Raw genomic sequence first — 27,307 nt, 5'->3', positions numbered from 1 at the left:
GAGAGGGAGGGACGGAGACGGGCGATGTTTTTTGTGATCTGATTGACGTGGCGTTCATATGAGAGAGTTCGATCGAAAATTATCCCGAGGTTACGGACATGTGTGGAGGCAGGAACAGTGATGCCATCAATGCAGAGGGAGAAGTTGTGGTGGGAATTGTTTAATGATTTGGGGCCGATGATGAGGACTTCAGATTTGTCGGTGTTGAGTTTGAGGAAGTTGGCTTGCATCCAGGTTTTTATATCTGTGAGGCAGTTGGTGATGGTGGAGTGGATGGTGGGGGTGATGGATTTGGTGGAGATGTAGAGCTGGGTGTCGTCAGCATAGCAGTGGTACTGGAGACCATGGTGGCGTATGATGTCACCAAGGGGGAGCAGGTAGAGGATGAAGAGGAGGGGACCGAGTACTGAACCTCGGGGGACACCTTGAGAGACTGGGGCTGTGTCAGACTTGAATTTGTTGATGCTGATGAACTGTTCACGGTCGGAGAGGTATGATTTAAACCAGGAGAGGGCTGTGCCAGTGATGTGGAGGGAGGACTCGAGACGTGAAAGGAGGATGGAGTGGTTGATGGTGTCGAAGGCTGCGCTGAGGTCGAGCAGTATCAGGATGTTGAGGGAGTGTTCATCAGAGGAGAGGAGGAGATCGTTGGTGACTTTGATGAGGGCAGTTTCTGTGCTGTGATGAGATCTGAATCCGGATTGAAATGGTTCATACAGTTGGTTTGAGTCCAGGTGAGTTTTCAGTTGATGGGCAACAATGCGTTCCAGTATTTTAGACAGAAAAGGGAGATTGGAGATGGGTCTGTAATTGTTGTGAATGTCGGGGTCAAGGCCTGGTTTTTTGAGGATGGGTGTGACTGAGGCGAGTTTGAGGGCGGGAGGGACGGAGCCAGTAGACAGGGAGGAGTTGATGACAGAGAGGAGGTGCGGGCGGAGGGCCGGGAGGCAGGCCAGAACTAAAGTGGAAGGGATAGGGTCAAGGTCACAGGTCGGAGTCTTCATGCCAGAGAGTGATTTATTGAGATCCGAGGGGGAGATGAGAGAGAATCGGAAGAGTGACCGGTCAGTTAGTGGAGGATTTGCAGATACAGGGTTGGACAAAGCGGGGCTGGAAGTGGCCAGTTGGTTGTAGATGGTGTCGATTTTAGCTTTGTAGAACGTCAGAAAGGAGTTGCATTTCTCTGCTGTGGAGGAGTGGGAGAGATTGTCCATAGGTTTGAGGAGTTTGTTTATTGTGGAGAAGAGGACCTTGGGGTTGGTGGAACCAGAGCGGATGATGCCAGAGTAGTAGGTGGAGCGAGCAGAGTTTAGAGCCAGTTTGTATTGCTGTATGTGGTCCTTGTACGCCAGGGTGTGAACTGTGAGGCCGGTTTTTTTGGAGAGTCGCTCTAGTCTGCGTTTCTGGGATTTCATGAGGCGGAGTTCAGGGGTGAACCAGGGAGCAGTGTGGGTGAATGAGACAGTTCTGGTTTTGAGAGGGGCAAGCTGATCAAGGCAGGAGGATAGTGTGTTATTGTAGAGGTTGACCAGGTCTGAGGGGGAGGGGCTAAGGGAGGGGGGGAGTGTGGAGAATTTTTCAGTGAGACAGGCTGACAGGGATGAAGGGCAGACAGACTTGATATTTCGGAGAGTGATGGTGCGCGTGAGTTTGGGTTCTGGGATTGGGATGTCGATCTCCATGATGATGGCTAGATGGTCGGAGATGGTGAGGTCATAGCCGGAGAGGTGGTTGATGGTGATTTCAGTGGAGCAGACCAGGTCCAGGATGTGCCCGCGGTTGTGGGTGGGGAAGTCGATGTGTTGAGTGAAGTTGAAGCATTTAAGCAGGTCCAGAAATTCAGTGGCAGTTTTACAGTCTGAGGAGTCGATGTGGATGTTGAAATCACCAAGCAACAGGATGGAAGGTGAGACGGAGCAGAGCTGGGTGAGGAATTCTGATAGGTCAGAGAGGAAGGCAGGGTTGGGTTTGGGGGGGCGGTAGATAATTGCAATGACCAGGGGTTTAGGACCAGAGAGTTTGAATGTGAGCTGTTCAAAGGAGGGTGGACTGTCGATGTTAGTCAGTCTGGTCTTGATATGTTGGCGGTGAAGAGCGGCAATTCCTCCACCGCGGCCATCAGGGCGTGGTTTATCCAGGTAATGATATCCAGTTGGGGTGGTTTGATTGAGTGCGTAGTAATCCAGGTGTTGTTGCCAAGTTTCAGTGAGACAGAGGATATCAAGGTTGTTGTCAGTGATGAATTCATTGATGATTGGGCCTTTGTTGCTTAGTGACCGAGTGTTGAACAGAGCAAGCTTCATGGAGTGTTTTGTGGTTGGTTGTGAGGTTTTGGGGACGGTTCTGAGGTTGGCTGCTGTTGTGGAATATTTCTTATGACTAGTCGGGAGAAGAAAGTTGAGGTTTTCTATCAATATAAAGTAAAACAGAGTTTTGATGAACGATCAAGGTTTGTAAAGTCAATTTATTTGCTTGCAAGCAAAGAGAACAGTCTCACAGACACATCGCCGTCATCTGGGAGAATGCTCTACCTAACAGTCACAATGCATGGACTTTTATGCTCAGACAGCTTCCTGTTATCTGCTTTGCTAACAAGAATACACAAAGAACACAACAAAAGGCAGGTCATCCTTCGAGCCTTAGTATATAATTTAAGACAGTCAGGAAGATGCTTTTATCTCCTGTTTACAAATCCCTTTTGTTCACAGTTTGCCTTACACTAATCAGTTTAAACTCACAACAGATGCTTCTTTTGAAGTCACTGTGACAACATAAAAATGACCATTTGCAGAGACAGAACAGACATTCTTTACCCTCACCCATCCCATCTGCATGCAAAGGTTTACGCCTTTACAACTTCAGATAATGCGTCATCAAAGGAAGTCAAAAGTATTTCAAACAGAGGATCTCTGTTAATCAAGGCCTCTCTGTGTCTCTGTCTTACGAAGAAGAAAGAAACAGTGCAAAATGATAACAGATAACAAGACACCTGGATACTAAACTAATTAAAGTCATCTACTGAAACTACAGTTTGGTGTCTGCACTTTTAGGACTTACATTCTTTAAACCTTCACATGAGACTATGACATATTTTCCCATTACATTACATACAAAGTTGAGGTACTTGTACTACTTGTAGTATTACCATTTAGAAGTATAAAGTTGCATAAACTTCTACTCTACTAAATTTAAGAGGAATTATCATACTTCTCATTTGTCTGACAGCTATAGTTACTTTTCAGATTACAATTTCATATCTTTCCTGTCCATTGAAAACCATGTACTGTATGTCCATGTGTGGTGGTGTCGATTTCGACTATTTTTGATGTTATCACTTTAATGGACACGCCACGCCTACACTGCGCATGCCCGGTATCAAAGGCGAACGTTCAATCAGCTAACTCGCTCTTCAGCTTGAGGTTTACTTATCATATCAACATGAAAACGTTATTTATGTTGTTCCTCTTCTGTCATGTTGCATCTACAGGTAAGATCACACTGTGACTCTCACCGTTACGCTGTTTCCTGTTATTATTGCAGTCACTTTATAAAGAGCGACATCAGGAGTCATAGTTTCACTTTCACTCCGTCACACTGTGTTTATAATAATTCCGTTATTCAAACGTGTCCATCTGACACTGACTTCACATGATCAGCCTATGTATTGTTCTCATGTAGGTTACTCGTCAGTGCGTTACAGAACGACACATATGCTGCATTCATGCTTTAGTGGAGGAAAGTAAAAGTTGTTCATAACCTCTGTGTGAAGTAATGTCCGTATCTTTAGGGAGGATAGAGGCTATCCCCATATATTATTGTTTGTAAATCAAATTATATTCGACAACTATTACAAGACGTTGACTAGCTAATAATAATAATTCCCTAAAGTACACAATCACAAATGAACAAATATCTGCTGTAAGAAGGCCAAAGTTACATGATTTAAAATAAGGCTACAATAAAACATATATTATTATTGTACACGGGCCATCTACATGACTCGTTGCTCAATGCACAAAGTCACAACATAAAATTAGTAACGTTAGTGGGTCTATAACATATTCTTTAGGTAGCTCATTGTGATTTAACATTTTTAAATACTCCCTTTTTTTAATTGACGACCATTAATATCCATAATCTGTATACAAATTCAGTTCCAATAAACCTTCTTTGTTCTGCAGTGAAACACTCCCTGAAATATGTCCTGACTGCAACTTCTGGAGTCACAAACATTCCAGAGTTTGTGGCTTTTGCGATGGTCAATGAAGTCGAGATGGCTTACTGTGACAGCAACATCAAGACCGTGGAGCTCAAACAGGACTGGATGAGAGATTTTATAAAGGATAACCCAAAATACATGGAGTTGTATACTCAGATGTGTTTTAGGGAGCAGCACGTCTTCAGAGCCGACATTGACAGCTTGAAGCAGCGCTTAAACCAAACTGGAGGTAGGCCTGTTTATGTTCATGTTTAACGTTTAGCTGGTGAGATGTAGCTTCCTGTATGAACACATGCCAGTGCTTTTTGATGAAGAGAATATGGACTTTCACTCTGTTTTCCATCAGATGTTGAGTGGCTTCCACAGAGCCAGTAATTGGTGGATCAGCGTGTCTCTGTGGTGAAGATGTGATGTTATGTGTTAATAATCGTCTGTGCTGCGATGTCACTTTCTCCCTCTCTACCTCTCTCAGGTGCCCACATTTTACAGACCATGAGCGGCTGTGAGTGGGATGATGAGACTGGAGAGGTGATTGGTTTTAGTCAGTTTGGTTATGATGGAGAAGACTTCATTGCGTTGGACCTGCAGACGCTGACGTGGACTGCACCAAGACAGCAGGCGTTCAGCACCAAACTTAGATGGGATGCTGACAAAGCCAGATTAGAAAACAGTAAATATCACTGCATCCACGAATGTCCTGTCTGGCTGAAGAAGTATCTGCACTATGGGAGGAGCTCTCTGCAGAGAACAGGTAGATTCATGTGACCTGATGCTCTTTAAAGGACACTAAAGTGTTCATACGCCTCTTCTGTTTTAATGTACAGTAAATATGGACATAGTTTCTCTCACCTCACTTCATCTCTTTTATTCCAGTACTTCATGTTGGGATGTTAATATTAAGATAAATAATAATTTATTGATGATTACTGATACTCAGGAATATCAATGAATATATTATTGATTTAATGATGAATGGTCCTTCAATTAAAATTCAGTACATGAAAAACATGGTTATTAAACAGTATTATTTTCACTGATTTAGATATCTTTACATTTAATAAATAACATGTTAAGCTTATAAAATACAATGCATTGTAAGGATTAAAGGCTTTGGTTTAGATTCATTACAAACAGTTGTGTCTTGGTGAGAGAGACAAACACAAAGAGACACTTCCTGTCTAAACCTCTCAAATAATTTAATTTAAATATAAACCCTCAAAATGAAACAAATTTAAATGAACTATTCACGGCTTTTTGAGTTCAAACTATTATTCATTATTTCACAAATAAGCACAGATTACAAAAACATTCTCAATGATTAATAGAGATTTGTGTAGCAGGACTTTATTTTTATTCTCTATTTACATCTCACAACCCCCAGATGTTGTCATTGTTTAATATTAAATATACTATTTATTGCAGTGCCTCACTAGTACTAATTCGGTAAGTGTAGTATTATCATGAATAAGGCTCCCCCTGGTGGTGTAAGTAGACTGCATGATGTACATTTGAATTAAATCACATGACATGTGTACTGTCCAGGGTAAGAAAGTAACGTGCATCAATATTTACTGATGCTTTTAAACTGATTTATTTCTATTGATGCATAACATGCCAGCCTAAGTCCAATAAACAGTTTTCTTGTTTGTTTTTAAATCCCTAGACCTTCCCTCAGTGTCTCTCCTCCAGAAGACTCCCTCCTCCCCAGTCAGCTGCCACGCTACAGGTTTCTACCCTGACAGAGCCATGATGTACTGGAGGAAAGATGGAGAGGAGCATCACGAGGACCTGGACCACGGAGAGATCCTCCCCAACCACGATGGATCCTTCCAGATCAGTGTGGACCTGATCCTTTCATCAGTCGCACCTGAAGACTGGAGGAGGTACGACTGTGTGTTTCATCTCTCTGGTGTGGAGGACGTCATCGTCACCAAACTGGACAAAGCACAGATCAGGACCAACTGGGGTAAGACTGAGATCAGATGTGATGGAAGTTTAAAAACTAACGCTAGACCTGGATCATAACTTCAGAGGTTATGCCCAAAAGCATTTTGTTGTCAATTCAACAGACGAGTTGTTGTGACTTTTAAATCTTTAACCCTCCTCTTAATCCTGATAGAAGAATCAGGTTTGCGACCTCTTATCCTCTTCTTCTGACTCTTATTTTCATAGTTTTGTCACAGCTCTGTCACTTCTTTCCACCTTTCACTCACCTAATTAGTTCATTCAGGGCACCTGCCAGTCACACTCACCTCATCAGCTCATCACTCTCACCTGCTCACTCTACCTCTTCACTATTTAAACCCCTGCCGCAGACACACTCACTGCCAGATCGTTCTTTGCATTCATGCTCAACTTTCCCGCACTCTCCCTTGGACTGATTCCCTGTTGCCGACCCTGCCTGTCCCGGACTACCTCGCCTTGCCTCTGCCCTGGTAACTTACTCAGCCCTTCTGTCCTTGACCACGAGAAATCTGTTGGATTCTTCCAGAGAATCTTCTGCCTGTCGTGTGATGCAAATAAAAGAACTCAACTCATACCAGTCTTGGTGTTGTCGTACTGCTCCTGGGTCCTAACTACACCCGTTACAGTACGATCTGGCCACATCATGGATCCAGCAGACGGCACCACGGCATGGACCCGGCTCGAGGCGATCGAGGAGACGATGCAACGAACCGAGACCATGGTGGTCACCAACACCGCCGAGGTTCACCACAACCTGGCGAATCAGAACCAGATGCTCACCACGTTGATAGACCAGGTACGACAACTCACGGCAGCCACAGCTCCGGCCAACGTGGCTGCTTCGCCGCTACTCGCTCCAGTTCAGTCGGGAATGGGTCCAGCAGCATCTACGGCGGTCTCGGAGCCCCGGGTGGGGGAGCCCGAACGCTACGCCGGGGATCCTGAGGGTTGCAACGCATTCCTGACGAACTGCTCCATCCTGTTTGCGTTGCAGCCCCGCACTTTCGCGTCTGAAGACGCCAGGGTAGCATTTACCATCAACCACCTGACGGGGAGAGCTCGGCTGTGGGGAACGGCGGAGTGGGATCGTCGTACTCCTGCCTGTGCTTCCTTCCAGTCCTTCTCCGCCGAGCTAAGCAAGGTTTTCGGGGCAGTTTCCGGAGGACCGGACGTCACCGGAGGGCTAATGAGGCTCCAGCAGGGCCACCGATCGGTCACAGACTACGCCATTGAATTCCGGACCCAGGCTCGATTAAGCTCATGGGGGATGGATGCCCAGTGTGACGCATATCTGCTCGGGTTAGCGGATTATATTAAAGATGAACTCATCTCGATCGAGCTACCCACGTCCCTGGACGGACTTATCGAGACTACCTCCAGAGTGGATCGCCGCATCCAAGTCAGACGGCTGGCAAGGCGCCGGGGACAGCCAAGTCAAGGGCAACCGTCTTGCTTTCCTCATGCTACAGCTCTGGATTACACGCCGACGCAGCCGCTTCCTCAGGCGAGCGAACCCATGCAAGTGGGACGTACTGGGCTATCCACAGAGGAACGAGAGCGACGCAGACGGGGAAACCTATGCATGTACTGTGGTCAGGCGGGTCATTATGCTTACAATTGCATGTTAAAAGGACCGGGCTCGCCAGTAAGGAGGGAGGTACGGGTGAGCCGAGCTGATTCCCGATCCTCCGCCTGTCAACGACCACTTTTCCACGCCCAACTACTATTAACCGGGGGCTCCCATACTATTTCCACCTTCCTGGACTCTGGAGCAGACGCGTCCTTCATGGACGAGGACCTTGTTACCCAGTTGGGAATCGACCGGAGACCTCTTCCACAGGCTGTTCCAGCCAGCGCCCTGGACGGTCATCTTCTGGGAACAGTGACTCACCAAACCGTCCCGGTACACATGCTGTTATCCGGCAACCACCACGAGACCATCAGTTTCCATATCCTGCAAACCCCTCACATCCCTCTCATTCTGGGATACCCCTGGCTGCGTCGACATAATCCGCACGTCGACTGGACTACGGGAGCTTTTCGGGGTTGGAGCCAGGCCTGTCACCTAGTCTGCCTGAAACAAGCCGCCGTTCCACGAAGTGCCACGCTCTCCAGGTCCACGCCTGAACTTACGGGGGTTCCTGCGGAATACTTGGACTTTAGGGAAGTATTCAACAAGTCCAAAGCCCTGTCTCTGCCTCCTCACCGTCCGTATGATTGTGCCATCGACCTCCATCCTGGTACATTCCCACCTAAGGGGCGCCTGTATTCCCTGTCAGTTCCTGAAAGAGAAGCTATGGACAAATATATTAACGACTCCCTGGCTTCCGGTATCATACGCCCCTCGTCCTCTCCCGCAGGGGCTGGATTTTTCTTTGTGGAGAAGAAGGACAAGACTCTCAGACCCTGCATCGACTACCCGGGCTTAAATGAAATCACGGTTAAGAACCGCTACCCCTTGCCACTCATCGCAACGGCCTTCGAGCTACTTCAAGGAGCCACCATCTTCTCCAAGCTGGACCTCCGCAATGCCTATCACCTGGTCCGGATCAGGGAAGGGGATGAGTGGAAGACGGCATTCAATACACCTAAAGGACATTATGAGTACCTTGTGATGCCCTTCGGCTTAACCAACGCCCCTGCCATCTTCCAGGCCCTGGTCAACGACGTGCTCCGAGACATGTTGGACCGGCACGTATTCGTCTACCTCGACGACATCCTGATCTTTTCCAAGAACCAAGAGGAACATGTGCACCATGTCCAGTCCGTGCTTCAACGCCTACTGGAGAACTCCCTGTTTGTGAAGGCGGAGAAGTGCGAGTTTCATGTTCACACGGTTTCATTCCTGGGGTATATTGTCTCCCAGGGCAGCATCCAGATGGACCCCGCTAAGGTTGCCGCGGTCACTACCTGGCCTGTTCCAAGCTCCTGCAAGCAACTTCAAAGTTTCCTGGGGTTCGCCAACTTCTATCGGAGGTTCATCAGGAATTACAGTGCGGTCGCTTCCCCACTCACCGCCCTCACCTCCTCCAAGACCCCTTTCCGATGGACCTCTGCAGCTGAAGAGGCCTTCCAGAACCTGAAGTCCAGGTTCACTTCTGCACCCATCCTCCGAGTCCCGGATCCTGACAGGCAATTTGTGGTGGAGGTGGATGCCTCCGACATAGGAGTTGGGGGTGTCCTGTCCCAGCGCTCGGCCACTGATCAAAAGCTCCATCCCTGTGCCTTTTTCTCGCGACGGCTTTCCCCTGCCGAGAGAAACTATGACATTGGTAACCGAGAACTACTAGCAGTGAAGCTGGCCTTGGAGGAGTGGCGGCATTGGTTGGAGGGGACCAAGCTCCCATTCCTTGTTTGGACCGACCACAAGAACCTGGAGTACATCCGCACAGCCAAGAGACTCAATTCCCGACAGGCCAGGTGGTCGTTATTCTTCACCCGGTTCCACTTCACGCTCTCCTATCGCCCCGGTTCCCGCAATGTCAAGCCTGATGCCCTTTCCCGTCAGTTCCAGGGGGAGGCGGAATCCACCGCTGGCCCCTCATCCATCCTCCCTGCCTCCTGTCAAGTAGGCGTTCTCACCTGGGAGATTGAGAAATCGGTGAGGGCCGCTACTAGGGGTCAAGCCGGTCCCAGCGCATGCCCTCCTAACCGCCTGTTTGTCCCTCAGGGCCTTCGGTCCGACGTCCTCCAGTGGGCACACTCCTCTCCACTTACCTGCCACCCGGGCATCCAGAGGACCCAGGACGTCCTGCGGCAGCGCTTCTGGTGGGTCTCGCTCAACAAGGACACCAGGGAATTCGTCAACGCCTGCCCTGTGTGCAACCAACAGAAACCTTCCCATCAGGCTCCGGCCGGCCTCCTGCGGCCTCTCCCAGTGCCTCATCGTCCGTGGTCTCACATCTCCCTGGACTTTGTCACCGGACTACCGTTATCTGAGGGCCACACCGTCATTCTGACAGTGGTCGACAGATTCAGCAAGCTGGCCCACTTTATTCCTCTCCCCAAACTCCCATCTGCTAAGGAGACGGCTGAACTCATCTGTCTGCATATCTTCCGCCTGCATGGAATTCCAGTCGACATTGTCTCCGACCGAGGTCCTCAGTTCACCTCCATCTTTTGGAGGGAATTCTGCACTCTGCTGGGGGCCACTGTCAGTCTGTCATCGGGGTTTCATCCTCAGTCCAATGGTCAGACGGAGAGGAAGAATCAGGAGATGGAAACAGCCCTTCGCTGCATGGTCTCCCGGAATCCTGCCTCCTGGTCCCGTCAGTTGATGTGGGTAGAGTACGCCCATAACACCCTGACCAGTTCCGCCACAGGCTTGCCACCCTTTCAGTGTGCTTATGGGTTCCAGCCACCCCTGTTCCCGGCATTGGAAAGGGAAGTTTCCTGCCCATCTGTCCAGACATTCATCCGCCGCTGCCACCAGACCTGGACTAGGGCCCGAGCAACCCTGCACCAGTCTGCGGACCGCGCTGCTACAGCGGCGAATCGACACCGCACCCCAGCCCCTATCTACCAGGTGGGTCAGAGGGTGTGGTTGGCAACCAGGGACCTAACTTTGCAGGTGGAGTCTAAAAAGCTGGGCCCACGGTTCATTGGGCCGTTCGAGATTGAGAGGATCATCAACCCGGCAGCAGTAAGGCTCAAGCTCCCCAGGTCCATGCGCATTCACCCCACGTTCCATGTATCCAAGGTCAAACCGGTCCGGGAGAGCCCTTTGGTGCCGGCTGCTCCGCCTCCTCCGCCTCCTCGCCTCTTTGAAGGAGGTCCGGTTTACTCTGTCCATCGCCTGCTGCGCTCCCGCCGCTGGGGGCGAGGGCTTCAATACCTGGTCGACTGGGAGGGATACGGTCCGGAGGAGAGGCAATGGGTTCCGGCTCGGAACATCTGCGACCCTCGACTCATCGCCAGATTTCATCGGCAGCACCCAGAACAACCATCTAGGACCCAGACGACTGCCAGGAACACCCAGCAGGTCCCCGGTGCGGACCATGAGAGACCTCCCTCCGGGCCCAAGGAACCCTCCCACCTGAACCCCTCCACCCACCCGGATGGGGATTCTGACTCTGCGGCCTCGGAGGAGTTTTGACCCTCCTCCGGGCCCCCACCACCCTCCCTTGGGAGACGTTTTGTTTTTTTGTTTTTTTTTGGACTTCCGGAGCCGTCCCTTGAGGGGGGGGTTCTGTCACAGCTCTGTCACTTCTTTCCACCTTTCACTCACCTAATTAGTTCATTCAGGGCACCTGCCAGTCACACTCACCTCATCAGCTCATCACTCTCACCTGCTCACTCTACCTCTTCACTATTTAAACCCCTGCCGCAGACACACTCACTGCCAGATCGTTCTTTGCATTCATGCTCAACTTTCCCGCACTCTCCCTTGGACTGATTCCCTGTTGCCGACCCTGCCTGTCCCGGACTACCTCGCCTTGCCTCTGCCCTGGTAACTTACTCAGCCCTTCTGTCCTTGACCACGAGAAATCTGTTGGATTCTTCCAGAGAATCTTCTGCCTGTCGTGTGATGCAAATAAAAGAACTCAACTCATACCAGTCTTGGTGTTGTCGTACTGCTCCTGGGTCCTAACTACACCCGTTACAAGTTTGGGCAATTATTTCTATGATAACATTGTTCTCATCATCTGTGGTAGAGACAACGTGTGAATGTTTTGTGTTCCAGTTTCTCCGTCAGAGTTTTCTGCTGCTGGTGTTACTGGAGTTGTTGTAGGACTGATGCTGCTTCTGGCACTCTGCATCGCTGGACTCTTCATCTGGAGGAGGAACAATAATGGTGAGTGAAGCCATTTTTACTCCACTGTTGGATTCAACACAGTAGAAGACGTACTGCGTATACTGTATGAGCTCTCCCACATTTACAGTCAAAGCAGAAGTCAGTGAAATTCATGCTAAACATGCAAAAGTGTTTTGTTGGTTTCTTTTCATAAACTCTGTATTTTCTTTAACCTTTAATATTGTAACGTCTCTTTATTTCAGGATTCATTCCTGCAAACACAGAGTGAAATGTCCAGAGGTGTCGTGGCAAAGTCTGCAGCATCAAACAGGTCTTCAGTCACACTGATGAACCAATGGTTGGCTCACCTTTTATCTGTTCTGACCTGTGACAGACCGGATGATGGATGGGTCCTCTTCTGTCCATGGTCCTTGAGGTCGACACGCAGACAGTATTTTGGAGAGTTTGGGGATATTTGAAGACCACCCTTACTTTCACAAGGCATACTTTACCGACTATTTATGCCTTACAAAGCATTTATTAAGTATTTTAAATAGACCTCATCTAAAGTGAGGACTATTTATGCCTTACAAAGCATTTATTGGTAACACACTATGAAGCATTTGTTAAGTATGAGTAAACACTTAATTCATCATTTATAAAGCATTGTTCCTACATTAATAATTCATTAGTATGCAGTTCATAACAGTAACAAATGTTTTATTCTTGATTAATATGCTTGTCTATTATGTGTTTCATTATTGTTAGTGGTGTACAGTAACGAAGTAGAAATACTTTGTTACTGTACTTAAGTCGTTTTTTTGGATATCTGTACTTTACTTTACTATTTATATTTCTGTTGACTTTCACTTTTACTTCACTACATTTTGCAAAGAAAACTGATACTTTTACTCCGATACATTTCCCCTGAAACCTTCGTTACTCGCTACAAAATCAAATCTATCTTTAGAAACAAAATGAATCATGAGACCAGCGTCGGGGACTGTGGTGGAACACAGACTGTAACAAGCAGGTTTGGTGAATCAGTGGTCCTAGCTTGCAGGTTAAATCATTGGTTAATCACGTTAATGCGCAATTGCAAACAAGTGCTCTCAAAGCCGCGGTGTTTAGGTTCCCAGTGATGCCCAGGATGCTATATGCTATAGCTAGCGAGACTACATGAGCAGAATTCCACTCTGCGATGACTGATTTCATGACGGAAGCAGAAATGGAAGCACCTGCTACTCCCGCAACAAACTACGGTGGTGACGAAGACCAACACCCGTGGCCATATTTGCAAGAAATGTTTTCTTATATTGGAGTGAAAGATTCTTCATAACGGATGAAGTGCCTCTTATTACCCAAATCTACTGAAATATTGGCATTCAAAAACTCCCCATCCAACCTCAGGAAACACATTGAGGTAAATTAAGATGAATCCCCACAGGATTGGAGTATATCTTTGGCGGGGGAGGGGGGGAGACAGGTGTCTGATCTTCTAATTTAGCTATACATGGCGTATGTTAGGCTAACGTTCGCTAGCTATCGTAAATCAAATGAGACAATTAGTGTAGTAGACAGATCGCTGGCGAGTTAGTGAGCTGAGGAAGTGTTGACAGTTGTGAGATTGTGTTGATTTGAGTCATCTTAGCTATAATCATTGCAGCACTAGTTGGCTAACGTTAGCTAACTTAACGTTAGCTAGCCACCACACCATAGGATTGACAGGAGCCGCGAGAGCGCAGCATTAGGGTTAGCATTAGGGTTAGCATTAGTGTTAGCATTAGTGTTAGCATTAGTGTTAGCATTAGGGTTAGCATTAGTGTTAGCATTAGGGTTAGCATTAGTGTTAGCATTAGTGTTAGCATTAGGGTTAGCATTAGGGTTAGCATTAGGGTTAGCATTAGTGTTAGCATTAGTGTTAGCATTAGTGTTAGCATTAGTGTTAGCATTAGGGTTAGCATTAGGGTTAGCATTAGTGTTAGCATTAGGGTTAGCATTAGGGTTAGCATTAGTGTTAGCATTAGTGTTAGCATTAGTGTTAGCATTAGGGTTAGCATTAGTGTTAGCATTAGGGGAATCCTTCCCAGCTGTGCGCAAGCTGTGTGTGAAGCTGAACACACCTCTACCTGCCTCAGCGGCCTGTGAAAGGCTAGTTAGCATCGCAGGACTAGTCTTCAGCCCAAGAAGAGCGAGACGGAATTCTCGCAATTTTGAAAAACAACTTCTTTTGAAGATGAACAGGACATTGTTCAGTTTCAAGTAATGACTGGGTTGTTACTTTAGTATTGATCATGTTTTGATATTTGAGTCATTTTGTGGATGATCAGATGGAGTTATGATGGTAGCAGTCGCCCAATTGCAGATTCAGCTTGAGACAAACCTTTGCCTATTGTGTTCAAATCAGGCCCATAGGAGTTCACAAGGCAGGTGTCCTTTCTCACAACACTGACCTGATGCATCAAGTGGATATTTTTTGCTGAACACAACATTATGCATTTGCCCTCTACATCCTCTAGTCGGAATGAGCATACTTATAAACGCACTGTTACAACTCCTTCATAGTGTCATATTGCTTTTCGGAGATTTATGATGATAAGTTCATAGTAGATGCAAAAGTATACTCATGTACAATATATTATGTTGAACATTGTTGCTCCTGGATGGATCACAGCCAACACAATTATTGTCAACACAGCTCCATGTCCTTGGTCATGGTGCCACAGCACTTAAAAGAATAAACTTCATAATTCTGACCCTTTGCTTTTTTATTAACAGCATTTACTTGTACTTTTACTTTCAATACTTAAGTACATTTAATATCAGAAAATTACTTTTGATACTTAAGTACAGTAAATATCAGATACTTTAAGACTTTTACTCAAGTAGTATTCTAATAGGTGACTTTTACTTTTACTGGAGTCATTTTCCAGTAAGGTATCTTTACTTTTACTCAAGTATGGCTTTTGGGTACTTTATACAACGCTGATTATTGTGTTTTCATACTTTATAAATAATGGATTCCCCATTTGTAAATGAAGTATTATATATTTTACAAACCAATTATTAAGGAGCTGTAGAGGATTAATAAGATCATTTAGTATTTTTTATATCTTCAACAGTTTTGCAATATCACAGTTTACATTTGGTGCTGTTTTCATAACTTTTTCTACATGTTTAATGGATGTGTAATGCAAACTGCATTATATTTTGGGTGGCCAGTTATGGCTGCATGTTCAAGGGGGATTTGCAAATTGTGGGTTATATTAATTCAATCACTGAGTGAACCTTTCTAGTTGTATTAACAAAAATAAAGACACATCTCTGTTACGGTACAACTGTTGTGTTGGTGTCTTTTCTATTGACTGCATCCAAAAGGTGCACTTTAGATCAGTGCTACATTTAAAACAGCATCACCAGGTTATCCATTAATCTGAGTCTTTGCACGCTAACATTTTCAACAGACTTGGCAAGTTTAACCATTAAATCATCATGCCCGGTGCATTTTCTTCATTATTTAACGAGCTGAAAACGTCTTTGTGGTATTGGAAATGTTGTTTATCATATACTTCCTATGTGTAGGAATTGCCTCCATGTTGGAGTCATTACTGGGGTGCATTTTCTACAATACTCTTCTTGCCTGGGTGCAAAACGGCTTTGTGATGACAAAAGAGGTCTCACTGGAAATATCGCGAGATTTGACTCAACACACTCCCCTCAGGCTGCTGGAGGCAGCAGCAGCGGCATCCTGCAGGAGAACAGGATGTAGGTCCGTTTGTCTGCGACTTTAACAACAGCATTACAATACATTATATTTTGTATAAATATGTTTGCAGTTCTGGAATGTAACTCAGTAGTAGCAGTAGTTACATATACTTAAGTACTGTAGGTCCTATAAGTAGTATTTAAAGTTGCCTACTTGAGTATTTCCATGTTATGCTACTTTACTCTTCTACTCCACTAGATTTCAGAGGGAAATACTGAACTACTGTTTACTTCACTATGTGTTTGACGGTTGTAGATACTTTGCAGATTCAGGTGATTACAAAGTATGAATCAACTTATAATGATGTGTTATCTATTAAGCTTCCCAGCAGTATAAAGTAGTTTGACTCCATCTTTACCAGCTGCAACATTAAAGAGATAAATCAATGCATCAATAATTATTATACAGTAATATAATATATGATTCTAAAATGGACCATTCTGCATAGAGTACCTTTACTTTTGGTACTTCATACTACAGATTGTGATGCTAATACTTTTGCACTTTTACTAAAGAAACAAATTGAATGCAGGACTTTTTACCTGTAACAGTATTTACACACTGTGGTATCGCTGCATTCACTAAAGTACAATATATGTACTTCTTCCATCTCTGTATATTTGTAGAAATATGTAGAAACATCAGAATACAAGTTTTGTAAAAATATGTTTTAGTCAATAGCTGTTTATTATTTTATTTTAGTTATTTAAGTTATTTTTGTTGTGTCTTTGTACCTGTCTATACAGTGGAGGACTGTACGCTAACTAAGCAATATTATTCAAACACATAGTTACATACAAAGTTGAGGTACTTGTACTACTTGTAGTATTACCATTTAGAAGTATAAAGTTGCATAAACTTCTACTCTACTAAATTTAAGAGGGAATTATCATACTTCTTATTAGTCTGACAACTATAGTTACTTTTCAGATTACAATTCTTCATACTTCCTGTTCATTGAAAACCATGTACTGTATGTCCATATATGGCGATGTTATGACTCTAAAGGTAACGCCACGCCTACACTGCGCATGCCCGGTATCACAGGTGAACGTTCATTCACCTGACTCGCTCTTCAGCTTGAGGTTTACTGATCATATCAACATGAAAACATTATTTATGTTGCTGCTCTTCTGTCATGTTGCATCTACAGGTAAGATCACACTGTGACTCTCACCGTTACGCTGTTTCCTGTTATTATTGTCGCTGTAAAACTCGTAACAGTCACTTTATAAAGAGCGACATCAGGAGTCATAGTTTCACTTTCACTCCGTCACACTGTGTTTATAATAATTCCATTATTCAAACGTGTCCATCTGACACTAACTTCACATGATCAGCCTATGTATTGTTCTCATGTAGGTTACTCGTCAGTGCGTTACAGAACGACACATATGCTGCATTCATGCTTTAGTGTTGGAAAGTAAAAGTTGTTCATAACCTCTGTGTGAAGTAATGTCCGTATCTTTAGGGAGGATAGAGGCTATCCCCATATATTATTGTTTGTAAATCAAATTATATACGACAACTATTACAAGACGTTGACTAGCTAATAATAATAATTCCCTAAAGTACACAATCACAAATGAACAAATATCTGCTGTAAGAAGGCCAAAGTTACATGATTTAAAATAAGGCTACAATAAAACAATATATTATTATTGTACACGGGCCATCTACATGACTCGTTGCTCAATGCACAAAGTCACAACATAAAATTAGTAGCGTTAGTGGGTCTATAACATATTCTTTAGGTAGCTCATTGTGATTTAACATATTGTTAAATACTCCTTTTTTTTGTAATTGACGACCATTAATATCCCCAAAATGTTTACAAATTCAGTTCCAATAAACCTTCTTTGTTCTGCAGTGAAACACTCCCTGAAATATTTCCTGACTGCAACTTCTGGAGTGAAAAACATTCCAGAGTTTGTGGGTCTTGGGATGGTCGATGAAGTCGAGATGGTTTACTGTGACAGCAACATCAAGAACCCGGAGCCCAAACAGGACTGGATGAGAGATTTGCTAAAGGATAACCCAGAACACATGGAGTGGTATGTTCAGAGGTGTTTGATTGAGCAGCAGTTCTTCAGAACCAACCTTGACGGCTTGAAGCAGCGCTTAAACCAAACTGGAGGTAGGCCTGTTGATGTTCATGTTTAACGTTTAGCTGGTGAGATGTAGCTTCCTGTATGAACACATGCCAGTGCTTTTTGATGAAGAGAATATGGACTTTCACTCTGTTTTCCAGCAGATGTTGAGTGGCTTCCACAGAGCCAGTAATTGGTGGATCAGCGTGTCTCTGTGGTGAAGATGTGATGTTATGTGTTAATAATCGTCTGTGCTGCGATGTCACTTTCTCCCTCTCTACCTCTCTCAGGTGCCCACATTTTACAGAAGATTAACGGCTGTGAGTGGGATGATGAGACTGGAGAGGTGATTGGTTTTAGTCAGTATGGTTATGATGGAGAAGACTTCCTTGCGTTGGACCTGCAGACGATGACGTGGACTGCACCAAGACAGCAGGCGTTCAGCACCAAACTTATATGGGATGCTGACGAAGCCACATTAGAGTACGAGAAATATTTCTTCAACCACAGATGTCCTCACTGGCTGAAGACGTATCTGGACTATGGGAGGAGCTCTCTGCAGAGAACAGGTAGATTCACGTGACCTGATGCTCTTTAAAGGACACTAAAGTGTTCACACGCCTCTTCTGTTTTAATGTACAGTAAATATGGACATAGTTTCACTCACCTCACTTCATCTCTTTTATTCTTGGCGTCCTCTCCACTTTTATTTCATAACTTTATTCACTTAAAGCTACTAGAAGGAACTTTAACTTTGTGTTGATTCTGGCGGTCCATGTGGACAAAAGCGGTCGTGTTTGTGAGCACCAGGGTCCCTTTAGAAAACCTCTCATTTTACTGCAGCAGATGTCTGACAGTGTGCTCCATGCACTCCTGGTTCTGGTTCTCCCGTGACTCCATTCCCTCCAGTGGGCCCAGTAACACGGCCTGGGCCTCCAGCAGCATGGTCTGCTACATGAACACATTTAACTCCCAGTACTTCATGTTGGGATGTTAATATTAAGATAAATAATAATTTATTGATGATTACTGATACTCCGGAATATCAATGAATAGATTATTGATTTAATGATGAATGGTCCTTAAATTAAAATTCAGTACATGAAAAACATGGTTATTAAACAGTATTATTTTCACTGATTTACATATCTTTACATTTAATAAATAACACATGTTCAGCTTATAAAATACAATGCATTGTAAGGATTAAAGGCTTTGGTTTAGATTCATTACAAACAGTTGTGTCTCGGTGAGAGAGACAAACACAAAGAGACACTTCCTGTCTGAACCTCTCAAATAATTTATTTTAAATATAAACCCTCAAAATAAAACAAATTCAAATGAAATGTTCAAGGATTTTAGAGTTCAAACTATTATTCATTATTTCACAAATAAACACAGATTACAAAAACATTCTCAATGATTAATAGAGATTTGTGTAGCAGGACTTTATTTTTACTCTCTATTTACATCTCACAACCCCCAGATGTTGTCATTGTTTAATATTAAATATACTATGTATTGCAGTGCCTCACTAGTAGTAATTCGGTGTGTAGTATTATCATGAATAAGGCTCCCCCTGGTGGTGTAAGTAGACTGCATGATGTGCATTTGAATTAAATCACATGACATGTGTACTGTCCAGAGTAAGAAAGTAACGTGCATCAATATTTACTGATGCTTTTAAACTGATTTATTTCTATTGATGCATAACATGCCAGCCTAAGTCCTATACACAGTTTTCTTGTTTGTTTTTAAATCCCTAGACCTTCCCTCAGTGTCTCTCCTCCAGAAGACTCCCTCCTCCCCAGTCAGCTGCCACGCTACAGGTTTCTACCCTGACAGAGCCATGATGTACTGGAGGAAAGATGGAGAGGAGCATCACGAGGACGTGGACCACGGAGAGATCCTCCCCAACCACGATGGATCCTTCCAGATCAGTGTGGACCTGATCCTTTCATCAGTCGCACCTGAAGACTGGAGGAGGTACGACTGTGTGTTTCATCTCTCTGATGTGGAGGACGACATCGTCACCAAACTGGACAAAGCACAGATCAGGACCAACTGGGGTAAGACTGAGATCAGATGTGATGGAAGTTTAAAAACTAACGCTAGACCTGGATCATAACTTCAGAGGTTATGCCCAAAAGCATTTTGTTGTCAATTCAACAGATGAGTTGTTGTGACTTTTAAATCTTTAACCCTCCTCTTAATCCTGATAGAAGAATCAGGTTTGCAACCTCTTATCCTCTTCTTCTGACTCTTATTTTCATAGTTTGGGCAATTATTTCTATGATAACATTGTTCTCATCATCTGTGGTAGAGACAACGTGTGAATGTTTTGTGTTCCAGTTTCTCCGTCAGAGTTTCCTGCTGCTGCTGTTACTGGAGTTGTTGTAGGACTGCTGCTGCTTCTGGCACTCTGCATCGCTGGACTCTTCATCTGGAGGAGGAACAATAATAGTGAGTGAAGCCATTTTTACTCCACTGTTGGATTCAACACAGTAGAAGACGTACTGCGTATACTGTATGAGCTCTCCCACATTTACAGTCAAAGCAGAAATCAGTGAAATTAATACAAAACATGCAAAAGTGTTTTGTTGGTTTCTTTTCATAAACTCTGTATTTTCTTTAACATTTAATATTGTAACGTCTCTTTATTTCAGGATTCATTCCTGCAAACGGAGAAAAATGTCCAGAGGTGTCGTGGCAAAGTCTGCAGCATCAAACAGGTCTTCAGTCACACTGATGAACCAATGGTTGGCTCACCTTTTATCTGTTCTGACCTGTGACAGACCGGATGATGGATGGGTCCTCTTCTGTCCATGGTCCTTGAGGTCGACACGCAGACAGTATTTTGGAGGGTTTGGGGATATTTGAAGGCATACTTTGTTTTTTTCTCTGTCAGCTGCCTTTTCCAACATGAGAGAAGATATAATCAATATGTTCCTTCTTTGTTTGTGATCTTCCTGTGTCGGAGCACTCCTATGAAGTTAATGGGAACTCTTCTATGAGGTCCTCCAAGTGCTCTGAGGTTGGGTGCTTTCCAGATGTCCTCTCCTTTTTCTGGTTCAGTTTTTTGACAATGTTTACATGAACGGTCGTCAGCTCACCCCTGATGGTCCAGCAATCTATTAATGCATAAGTCAGCTTATTGATATCTTTAACAGTTTTGCAATATCACAGTTTACATTTGGTGCTGTTTTCAGAACTTTTTCTACATGTTTGATGGATGTGTAATGCAAACTGCATTATATTTTGGGTGGCCAGTTATGGCTGCATGTTTCAGTGGGATTTGCAAATTGTGGGTTATATTAATTCAATCACTGAGTGAACCTTTCTAGTTGTATCAACAATAATAAAGACATCTCTGTTACGGTACAACTGTTGTGTTGGTGTCTTTTCTATTGACTGCATCCAAAAGGTGCGCTTTAGATCAGTGCTACTTTTAAAACAGCATCACCAGGTTATCCATTAATCTGAGTCTTTGCACGCTAACATTTTCAACAGACTTGGCAAGTTTAACCATTAAATCATCATGCCCGGTGCATTTTCTTCATTATTTAACGAGCTGAAAACGTCTTTGTGGTCTTGGAAATGTTGTTTATCATATACTTCCTATGTGTAGGAATTGCCTCCATGTTGGTGTCATTACTGGGGTGCATTTTCTACAATACTCTTCTTGCCTGGGTGCAAAACGGCTTTGTGATGACAAAAGAGGTCTCACTGGAAATATCGCGAGATTTGACTCAACACACTCCCCTCAGGCTGCTGGAGGCAGCAGCAGCGGCATCCTGCAGGAGAACAGGATGTAGGTCCGTTTGTCTGCGACTTTAACAACAGCATTACAATACATTATATTTTGTATAAATATGTTTGCAGTGCTGGAATGTAACTCAGTAGTAGTAGTTACATATATTTAAGTACTGTAGGTCCTATAAGTAGTATTTGAAGTTGCCTACTTGAGTATTTCCATGTTATGCTACTTTACTCTTCTACTCCACTAGATTTCAGAGGGAAATACTGAACTACTGTTTACTTCACTATGTGTTTGACGGTTGTAGATACTTTGCAGATTACAGTTAATACAAAGTATAAATCAACTTATTATGATGTGTTATCTATTAAGCTTCCCAGCAGTATAAAGTAGTTTGACTCCATCTTTACCAGCTGCAACATTAAAGAGATAAATCAATGCATCAATAATTATAATCCAGTAATATAATATATGATTCTAAAATGGACCATTCTGCATAGAGTACCTTTACTTTTGGTACTTCATACTACAGATTGTGATGCTAATACTTTTGCACTTTTACTAAAGAAACAAATTGAATGCAGGACTTTTTACTTGTAACAGTATTTACACACTGTGGTATCGCTGCATTCACTAAAGTACAATATATGTACTTCTTCCATCTCTGTATATTTGTAGAAATATGTAGAAACATCAGAATACAAGTTTTGTAAACATATGTTTTAGTCAATAGCTGCATCATGAATGTAAAGTTATTTTAGTTGTACCTTTGTACCTGTCTATACAGAATTAGTCAAACACATAGTTACATACAAATTTGAGGTACTTGTACTACTTGAGTATTACCATTTAGAAGTATAAAGTTGCATACACTTCTACTCCACTAAATTTAAGAGGGAATTATCATACTTCTTATTTGTCTGACAGCTATAGTTACTTTTCAGATTTCAATTTCATATCTTTCCTGTCCATTGAAAACCATGTACTGTATGTCCATGTGTGGTGATGTCGATTTCGACTATTTTTGATGTTATCACTTTAATGGACACGCCACGCCTACACTGCGCATGCCCGGTATCAAAGGTGAACGTTCAATCAGCTAAGTCGCTCTTCAGCTTGATGTTTACTTATCATAACAACATGAAAACGTTATTTATGTTGCTGCTCTTCTGTCATGTTGCATCTACAGGTAAGATCACACTGTGACTCTCACCGTTACGCTGTTTCCTGTTATTATTGTCGCTGTAAAACTCGTTGCAGTCACTTTGTAAAGTGCGACATCAGGAGTCATAGTTTCACTTTCACTCCGTCACACTGTGTTTATAATAATTCCATTATTCAAACGTGTCCATCTGACACTGACTTCACATGATCAGCCTATGTATTGTTCTCATGTAGGTTACTCGTCAGTGCGTTACAGAACGACACATATGCTGCATTCATGCTTTAGTGGAGGAAAGTAAAAGTTGTTCATAACCTCTGTGTGAAGTAATGTCCGTATCTTTAGGGAGGATAGAGGCTATCCCCATATATTATTGTTTGTAAATCAAATTATATACAACTATTACAAGACGTTGACTAGCTAATAATAATAATTCCCTAAAGTACACAATCACAAATGAACAAATATCTGCTGTAAGAAGGCCAAAGTTACATGATTTAAAATAAGGCAACAATAAAACATATATTATTATTGTACACGGGCCATCTACATGACTCGTTGCTCAATGCACAAAGTCACAACATAAAATTAGTAACGTTAGTGGGTCTATGACATATTCTTCAGGTAGCTCATTGTCATTTAACATATTTTTAAATGCTCCTTTTTTTTGTAATTGACGACCATTAATACCCCCAAAATGTATACAAATGAAGTTCCAATAAACCTTCTTTGTCCTCCAGTGAAACATTCCCTGAAATATGTCCTGACTGCAACTTCTGGAGTCACAAACATTCCAGAGTTTGTGGGTCTTGTGATGGTCGATGAAGTCCAGCTGGGTTACTGTGACAGCAACAGCAAGACTGCGGAGCCCAAACAGGACTGGGTGAGAGATTTAGCAAAGGAAAACCCAAAACACATGGAGTGGTATGTTCAGAAGTGTTCTAGCAGTCAGCAGGTCTTCAGAGCCGACATTGACGGCTTGAAGCAGCGCTTAAACCAAACTGGAGGTAGGTCTGTTTATGTTCATGTTTAACGTTTAGCTGGTGAGATGTAGCTTCCTGTATGAACACATGCCAGTGCTTTTTGATGAAGAGAATATGGACTTTCACTCTGTTTTCCAGCAGATGTTGAGTGGCTTCCACAGAGCCAGTAATTGGTGGATCAGCGTGTCTCTGTGGTGAAGATGTGATGTTATGTGTTAATAATCGTCTGTGCTGCGATGTCACTTTCTCCCTCTCTACCTCTCTCAGGTGCCCACATTTTACAGAGGATGAACGGCTGTGAGTGGGATGATGAGACTGGAGAGGTGATTGGTTTTCATCAGTTTGGTTATGATGGAGAAGACTTCATTGTGTTGGACCTGCAGACGCTGACGTGGACTGCACCAAGACAGCAGGCGTTCAGCACCAAACTTAGATGGGATGCTGACAAAGCCAGATTAGAATACGAGAAATATTACTACACCCACACATGTCCTGTCTGGCTGAAGGAGTATGTGCACTATGGGAGGAGCTTTCTGCAGAGAACAGGTAGATTCACGTGACCTGATGCTCTTTAAAGGACACTAAAGTGTTCACACGCCTCTTCTGTTTTAATGTAGAGTAAATATGGACATAGTTTCACTCACCTCACTTCATCTCTTTTATTCTAGTACTTCATGTTGGGATGTTAATATTAAGATGAATAATAATTTATTGATGATTACTGATACTCAGGAATATCAATGAATAGATTATTGATTTAATGATGAATGGTCCTTCAATTAAAATTCAGTACATGAAAAACATGGTTATTAAACAGTATTATTTTCACTGATTTACATATCTTTACATTAAATAAAAAACACATGTTAAGCTTATAAAATACAATGCATTGTAAGGATTAAAGGCTTTGGTTTAGATTCATTACAAACAGTTGTGTCTAGGTGAGAGAGACAAACACAAAGAGACACTTCCTGTCTAAACCTCTCAAATAACTTAATTTAATATAAACCCTCACAATAAAAAAAATTTAAATTAACTGTTCAAGGCTTTTAGAGTTCAAACTATTATTCATTATTTCACAAATAAACACAGATTACAAAAACATTATCAATGATTAATAGAGATTTGTGTAGCAGGACTTTATTTTTATTCTCTATTTACATCTCACAACCCCCAGATGTTGTCATTGTTTAATATTAAATATACTATTTATTGCAGTGCCTCACTAGTCGTAATTCGGTACGTGTAGTGGTATTATCATGAATAAGGCTCCCCCTGGTGGTGTAAGTAGACTGCATGATGTGCATTTGAATTAAATCACATGACATGTGTACTGTCCAGGGTAAGAAAGTAACGTGCATCAATATTTACTGATGCTTTTAAACTGATTTATTTCTATTGATGCATAACATGCCAACCTAAGTCCTATACACAGTTTTCTTGTTTGTTTTTAAATCCCTAGACCTTCCCTCAGTGTCTCTCCTCCAGAAGACTCCCTCCTCCCCAGTCAGCTGCCACGCTACAGGTTTCTACCCTGACAGAGCCATGATGTACTGGAGGAAAGATGGAGAGGAGCATCACGAGGACCTGGACCACGGAGAGATCCTCCCCAACCACGATGGATCCTTCCAGATCAGTGTCGACCTGATCCTTTCATCAGTCGCACCTGAAGACTGGAGGAGGTACGACTGTGTGTTTCATCTCTCTGGTGTGGAGGACGACATCGTCACCAAACTGGACAAAGCACAGATCAGGACCAACTGGGGTAAGACTGAGATCAGATGTGATGGAAATTTAAAAACTAACGCTAGACCAGGATCATAACTTCAGAGGTTATGCCCAAAAGCATTTTGATGTCAATTCAACAGACGAGTTGTTGTGACTTTTAAATCTTTAACCCTCCTCTTAATCCTGATAGAAGAATCAGGTTTGCAACCTCTTATCCTCTTCTTCTGACTCTTATTGTCATAATTTGGGCAATTATTTCTATGATAACATTGTTCTCATCATCTGTGGTAGAGACAACGTGTGAATGTTTTGTGTTCCAGTTTCTCCGTCAGAGTTTCCTGCTGGTGTTACTGGAGTTGTTGTAGGACTGCTGCTGCTTCCGGCACTCTGCATCGCTGGACTCTTCATCTGGAGGAGGAACAATAATGGTGAGTGAAGCCATTTTTACTCCACTGTTGGATTCAACACAGTAGAAGACGTACTGCGTATACTGTATGAGCTCTCCCACATTTACAGTCAAAGCAGAAGTCAGTGAAATTCATGCTAAACATGCAAAAGTGTTTTGTTGGTTTCTTTTCATAAACTCTGTATTTTCTTTAACCTTTAATATTGTAACGTCTCTTTATTTCAGGATTCATTCCTGCAAACACAGAGTGAAATGTCCAGAGTTGTCGTGGCAAAGTCTGCAGCATCAAACAGGTCTTCAGTCACACTGATGAACCAATGGTTGGCTCACCTTTTATCTGTTCTGACCTGTGACAGACCGGATGATGGATGGGTCCTCTTCTGTCCATGGTCCTTGAGGTCGACACGCAGACAGTATTTTGGAGGGTTTGGGGATATTTGAAGACCACCCTTACTTTCGCAAGGCATACTTTACCGACTATTTATGCCTTACAAAGCATTTATTGGTAACACACTATGAAGCATTAGTTAAGTATGAGTAAACACTTAATTCATCATTTATAAAGCATTGTTCCTACATTAATAATTCATTAGTATGCAGTTCATAACAACAGTAACAAATGTTTTATTCTTGATTAATAAGCTCGTCTATTATGTGTTTCATTATTGTTAGTGGTGTATAGTGACGAAGTAGAAATACTTAGTTGCTGTACTTAAGTTGTTTTTTTTGGATATCTGTACTTTACTTTACTATTTATATTTCTGTTGACTTTCACTTTTACTTCACTACATTTTGCAAAGAAAACTGATACTTTTACTCCGATACATTTCCCCTGAAACCTTCGTTACTCGCTACAAAATCAAATCTATCTTTAGAAACAAAATGAATCATGAGACCAGCGTCGGGGACTGTGGTGGAACACAGACTGTAACAAGCAGGTTTGGTGAATCAGTGGTCCTAGCTTGCAAGTTAAATCATTGGTTAATCACGTTAATGCGCAATTGCAAACAAGTGCTCTCAAAGCCGCGGTGTTTAGGTTCCCAGTGATGCCCAGGATGCTATATGCTATAGCTAGCGAGACGACATGAGCAGAATTCCACTCTGCGATGACTGATTTCATGACGGAAGCAGAAATGGAAGCACCTGCTACTCCCGCAACACCGACGGTGGTGACGAAGACCAACACCCGTGGCCATATTTGCAAGAAATGTTTTCTTATGTTGGAGTGAAAGATTCTTCATGCCGGATGAAGTGCCTCTTATTACCCAAATCTACTGAAATATTGGCATTCAAAAACTCCCCATCCAACCTCAGGAAACACATTGAGGTAAATTAAGATGAATCCCCACAGGATTGGAGTATATCTTTGGCGGGGGAGGGGGGGAGACAGGTGTCTGATCTTCTGATTTAGCTATACATGGCGTATGTTAGGCTAACGTTCGCTAGCTATCGTAAATCAAATGAGACAATTCGTGTAGTAGACAGATCGCTGGCGAG

General features: G+C 43.2%; 2 protein-coding genes across 2 annotated transcripts; both read left to right on the top strand.

Moving 5' to 3' along the window:
- Window positions 1-16,373: 16,373 nt before the first annotated feature.
- On the top strand, window positions 16,374-20,566 carry LOC142971980 (major histocompatibility complex class I-related gene protein-like). Its single transcript, XM_076112731.1, has 6 exons — window positions 16,374-16,837; window positions 17,555-17,821; window positions 18,065-18,343; window positions 19,541-19,843; window positions 20,127-20,170; window positions 20,441-20,566. Exons 1-6 carry the CDS (start codon window positions 16,651-16,653, stop codon window positions 20,564-20,566), a joined length of 1,206 nt encoding a protein of 401 aa, XP_075968846.1. The 5' UTR covers window positions 16,374-16,650.
- Window positions 20,567-22,671: 2,105 nt separating this feature from the next.
- LOC142971979 (major histocompatibility complex class I-related protein 1-like) lies at window positions 22,672-25,840 on the top strand. The gene is made up of 5 exons (XM_076112730.1): window positions 22,672-22,720; window positions 23,434-23,700; window positions 23,944-24,222; window positions 25,139-25,441; window positions 25,725-25,840. The coding sequence occupies exons 1-5, from the start codon at window positions 22,672-22,674 to the stop codon at window positions 25,838-25,840; spliced, it is 1,014 nt and encodes a 337-aa protein (XP_075968845.1).
- Window positions 25,841-27,307: the final 1,467 nt, after the last annotated feature.

The sequence above is a fragment of the Anarhichas minor genome, unplaced genomic scaffold (genome assembly GCF_050575085.1).
Source record: "Anarhichas minor isolate MPS153535 unplaced genomic scaffold, ASM5057508v1 ptg000051l, whole genome shotgun sequence".
NCBI lineage: Eukaryota > Metazoa > Chordata > Actinopteri > Perciformes > Anarhichadidae > Anarhichas > Anarhichas minor.
Note: the sequence above shows the minus strand (reverse complement) of the source record. Positions and strands in the feature narration are given on the sequence as shown.